We start from the raw sequence: 5,000 nt of genomic DNA on the forward strand, positions 1-5,000 counted from the left end.
GGTGAATGTGTCCTCACAAAAATATGACGATAACCGTTGTAGATGTGGTTGTGGGTGAAGATGTTAAGATGGATATTGTGGAAAAGGTATGTGGATCCGGTTATGAATATGGACACTGAGATGGTTATAATGGTGGAGAAGGTGTTGGTGGCGGCGGCTGTGAAGATGGTCATTGTAATCACAACCAAGCTGACCTCATGCGCAAAACTTGGTGAGCCTAAACCATTGTGATAACTACAGACCTCTCCTAGCCAAGGGTGCGGAGACGTTGTGTGCCGTCTCCGCCACCAGGGGGAGGGAGGGAGGGAGAGTTGGAGAGAAAAGAGAGAGAGACAGAGAAAGAAAACGCGAGAGAGATAGAGAGAAAAGATATATATATATATATATATATTATATATATATATATATATATATATAGAGAGAGAGAGAGAGAGAGAGAGAGAGAGGGGGGGGGAGAGGACAGAAAGAGAGGGAAGAGAGAGAGGAGAGAGAGACAAGAGAGAAGAGAGGAGACAGAGGGAGAGAGAGAGAAGAGGGAGAAAGAGCGAAAAAAGAAAAAGAGAGAGGGAGAGAAAGAGGGAAGGAGAGAGAGAGAGACTAGGAGATTGAGAACAGTCCACAATGCGGTCTTCCTATACTGATTTTTTCGGGCAATTATGGTGACGAAGCGGCAAGTAACATATGAATGGCGTTACACTTACGTTTCCTTCTTTCTCTTTCACACTGCAGAAAGCTACCTATGGTGTTAGAGTGACTAAATAGGTGCTTTTGTTTAAAAGATCATTTCTAACCTCGCACAGACCCACAAAACTGGAGTTTTCAACTGGAATGTCACTTCCGGCATCCCTCTCACCCAGACACCGACGTCGGTGCCGGCAGAGACGACACGCAAGCAGCTGCAAGGGCATGACGCTGACAAGGTCAGCGTCTCTGAAGCTCCGGTTCCTCTTGTGGAATCAGCCGGCAGCTGACGTGCTGGCTGGTCAGCGGGCTGGTTTGCAGAATGCAATGGCTGGAGCTGACTTACCTGAGCCATTTCTCTTCGGGAATCTATTCCCACTATCGTCATTTCTTCATTTACTTAGGAAGTAAAAGAGACTGCATATGCGCGTCTGAGTGCGCGTGCACGTACTCTCTCTCTCACACAAACACACACACACACACACACACACACACACACACACACACACACACACACACACACACACAACTACAAATTAGAATGACAGAGGATCCGCCTGCAACATCATTGCAAAACGACTTCAAGAGCAACATAAAAGTAAAACTCTCATTCACGTGCTATGACTTGACAGCACTCAATAATCACAAGAGCTCTTCCTCCTTCTACAAAAGAGAGTTTTCTGAATCACTCCTTTCGTGTCAGATGATTTTATTTTGGCGTGACTCGTTCATTGCATCCACTGACCTACTCGATAGAGCATAAGCATTTAGAATTGATCTCACACAGCCAAACATGTACACTGACATACACACACGCACACACTATTCTATGTACACACGAGCCAGCGTACACACACACAGACTAACATAAGCTCATACAATATGAGGGAGAAAGCTTACCCAAGGAGGGACGCCTGCTCTGGGGGAACGTTGGCAACGGTGGACGGCATATTGGTGGCACTTCGCAGCTTCCTACAAGGACATGCGCAACATTAGCACTGCAACACTAGGTGGCACTGGCAACATAGGGAAAGAGGGAGAGGATGTGGGGAGGTGGGTAATGAATAGGAGGAAGGATATATACAATACTCTTTACGGGGGAAAATTCAGACTGGGAGGGCGAAGAACGGGGATGGAGAAGAGGGAGCTATAATACAACAATAATACAATGGACTTGTAACTACGCCGACTTGTAGAAGCACAACATCGAACAGTACATCTGAAAGGCAACGTTTGGGTTTCAATGCTCGGTCTCATGTCACACGAGACCATCATGACGACGACGACGATAACGACGTTGACAATGACGATATGACGTCACAGGTCAACATCAAAGTGTCGAAGGGTGCAGCAGCAGCAGCAGCAAAGAGCGCGCCAATCGATACTGGGGTGAGGCGGGAAATCAAGCCCACTGGTCAGACACAGCATACTGATCAACACCAAGCTACAATAATAATACTAATGATAACAATGACGATGAACTGAAATAAATAGAAATTATAAGGATAAAAGGCATGATTAAAGGCAGCAACATCTGAAGCAATGGATATTATTTGACCAACATTAAAGCATCTCTAAGTGTACAACAGTACACAGTACAAGATAGTTTCTACATAAACAGCAACACCTGAAAAATACCATAAATACCCTACACTGCTCAACAATAATAATTACAATAACACATAACACCGTATATGATACATGGAATCTAGTATACACGGGATGGTAATACAACATAATACAACAGTAGAGAAGACAGCAATACAACTGATGTTACACCTATACCGTACCTGTAATCGGCAAATCCTACAGGGTCCTGTGAAGAAATCCTATAAACCAGTTAGTTTTCGGCGACATTGCAAGCCGAATATAAAAAACAAACAAATAAATAAATAGATAAACGAATTAAAAGATTAATACATAAATAAAATCAATTCCACCCGATGGCGTTCTTTACATACAACGAGGGTTTGACTTCAGACGATTTCATTCAGTTGAATGTGACCCAATTCCTTCGCTCCCAAAGCGGTCCTTCCCTACCCTTCCCCCTAACGATAGACCTCCTTTACTCAGCTGAGGAACAACCCAGGAACTACACAAATCGAACCCTGATTATCCCTTCTCAATTCCGCCTGTTGACGCCACCGAGATGGAAAGTTGAACGACGTTCCCGCCAAGCTGAAGAGCAAATACTGAATTTGAAGTGGACGAGGTGCGACGCTTGGCGTTATCACTTCCCCTCCTCGTCGTCGTCGTCACATCCTGCATCGATACCACCCGCCATTTCCGGCTCATTGTCAGGTAACTTCCCTCTTTATTTCCAACTCTATTCTTATTATTTACTCGTATATACTCCTTCCTCATTAACTCAACCTACAGCACACACTACCAAAGTTTTGTTCGGTAAATTCCTTCTATATTTCTAGCTTTATTTTTATTATTTACTCGCCTATACTCCCCACTCACCCACCATGCACCTCTTTCTTCCTCCATTACACGCTACCAATGCTTTGTCAAGTAATTTCCATCTACTTATCAAATATATCTTCTGGAGGGCTGGATAAATTCAGTTAACATTTTTTATGTAAGTCTGGAATCACCCAATTTACTCAAGCGTGTAAACATACGTTTCTTAACTATCTAACCATTTCTACACTGTGGCCCATTTGATCAATTATTTGTTTCGACCGAAGTCAAATCCGATTTGGCCAAAGGGCTGACATGGCATAAAATGGAAGCAAATTTCCTTTGTTGATTACGCTCTGTTCAGCTTTAATTATCTTTAAGCACAGCTTTCTGGTTGCTTTATTATTTCCTTCTCTTCGTGAAGATAGGGAACACACACACACACACAAAACACTCATACTCAAACACACAGACACACCCACCCACAAAACACACACACACACACACACACACACACACACACACACACACACACACACACACACACACACACACACAATGTGTATGTGTACATGTTTGTTGATTTCTATATTATTGTCATCTGACACTTTCTATTAACAAACTTTTACAATGCAAACAAGTACTACATTATAAACAACTACAGCAATACAAACTGAAAACAGTGGCTGAATTATCTATAGCAAATACTACATATAGAGGCAAAAAATAAACCCTACATTATAATTATAAAGAAAATAAGACACCAACTTCCACCAAAAATAATATAATACAAATGATACATTGTTTGCTTATACTGTATCATAAGTAATATGCATACACATTAACTATCAGAGGATGCACTTTCCCATCTGCTGTGTATTACTTTAATTAGATAACTATTTCATTTATGTTGTGCTTACAGGACATTGAAGTATCACAAATTTTCAATTATCATGGAAACCAGGCATAGGGCGAGATGCAGGGATGACCAGTCATCCAACAGAAACCAAGAAAAGAGGGGGGGAGGGAAGGGTAGTGAATGGGAATGGAATGGGTGGGGATGAGATGGGTGGGAGTGGAATTATGCCTTTTGACTTTAGCTACCTCCATTGTAAGGGGAGAAAAGCTCTTCGTATATGTATCATGGAAACCAATCACAAAAAAGCACAATGTAAAAGTATAACATGTGGCAAAGGCCTTTTTCATAATATAAGAGAGGCGGGTGGGGGACGGGTGGGGACAGTGAGTCACAACCTACACATTTAAAACCCAATTAGAGAACCCTCCCACATCATCATGGTCGAATTCTAAAAGGAGCCTGTGACGATCCTTCTCGTACGCAGACACTCACGTAATCGCAATCCAAACTTTGTGTGCACATGTACCTTTAGCTTTACAGCTAAATGTTCCATTTCACTTCGAGTAATTCAATCCCATTTGAAGGAAGTCCTTTTCAGAGAGATAAAAAAACATTGAATGAATTGAAATCTAAATTTCTCACTAACGGATTTCATCTGTATTGTAGTCAAAATCACAAGACTAATTGTGATGAGGCAGTACTGTTTTCCATCCAGTGGCGCATTCCGAAACCTCAGTTGTGGTTTTATTCAGTTAAGGAGGGGGGGGGGGGGCTAGGGGTGAAGGGATTCAATGCATCTCAATTACCTCCACCTGGCTTGTTGCTTACCTTATAAATGCTATCCTGGCCTATGTTAAGTTATTCTACTAAAATGAGCTTCTGTTCCGGGATATATAGGGGATACAATGCGACTACACCACAAGCACCAAGACAGTTACGAGATCAACGCGCACTCGTGACCTTTAGAGCTCAATGATGAATCACCACCACATCTTTCTCCCGTCCCCTTCATACTACTCATTGCAATGAATAGGAAAAATAGTCCTTAAAGACT

General features: G+C 42.4%; 2 protein-coding genes across 4 annotated transcripts in view; one reads left to right on the forward strand and one right to left on the reverse strand.

Moving 5' to 3' along the window:
- MESK2 (misexpression suppressor of KSR 2) overlaps window positions 1-5,000 on the reverse strand; it is a 745,500-nt gene that overhangs the window by 442,980 nt on the left and 297,520 nt on the right. Inside the window, exon 2 of the mRNA XM_076184260.1 lies at window positions 1,582-1,654. Coding sequence (XP_076040375.1) covers window positions 1,582-1,631 — 50 coding nt within the window. The 5' untranslated portion in view covers window positions 1,632-1,654. The remainder of the gene's footprint in view (window positions 1-1,581; window positions 1,655-5,000) is intronic.
- LOC143024889 (uncharacterized) overlaps window positions 1-5,000 on the forward strand; it is a 119,833-nt gene that overhangs the window by 112,722 nt on the left and 2,111 nt on the right. For 2 of the 3 annotated variants that reach the window (XM_076184262.1, XM_076184264.1), the window contains exon 3: window positions 2,755-2,982. The exons of the other annotated variant lie outside the window; for it this stretch is intronic. The gene's annotated coding sequence lies outside the window, so the exon portion shown is untranslated. The remainder of the gene's footprint in view (window positions 1-2,754; window positions 2,983-5,000) is intronic. 3 annotated transcript variants of the gene reach the window in all.

This window comes from Oratosquilla oratoria, chromosome 4 (genome assembly GCF_046742065.1).
Source record: "Oratosquilla oratoria isolate Oo_2021 chromosome 4, ASM4674206v1, whole genome shotgun sequence".
Classification (NCBI taxonomy): domain Eukaryota; kingdom Metazoa; phylum Arthropoda; class Malacostraca; order Stomatopoda; family Squillidae; genus Oratosquilla; species Oratosquilla oratoria.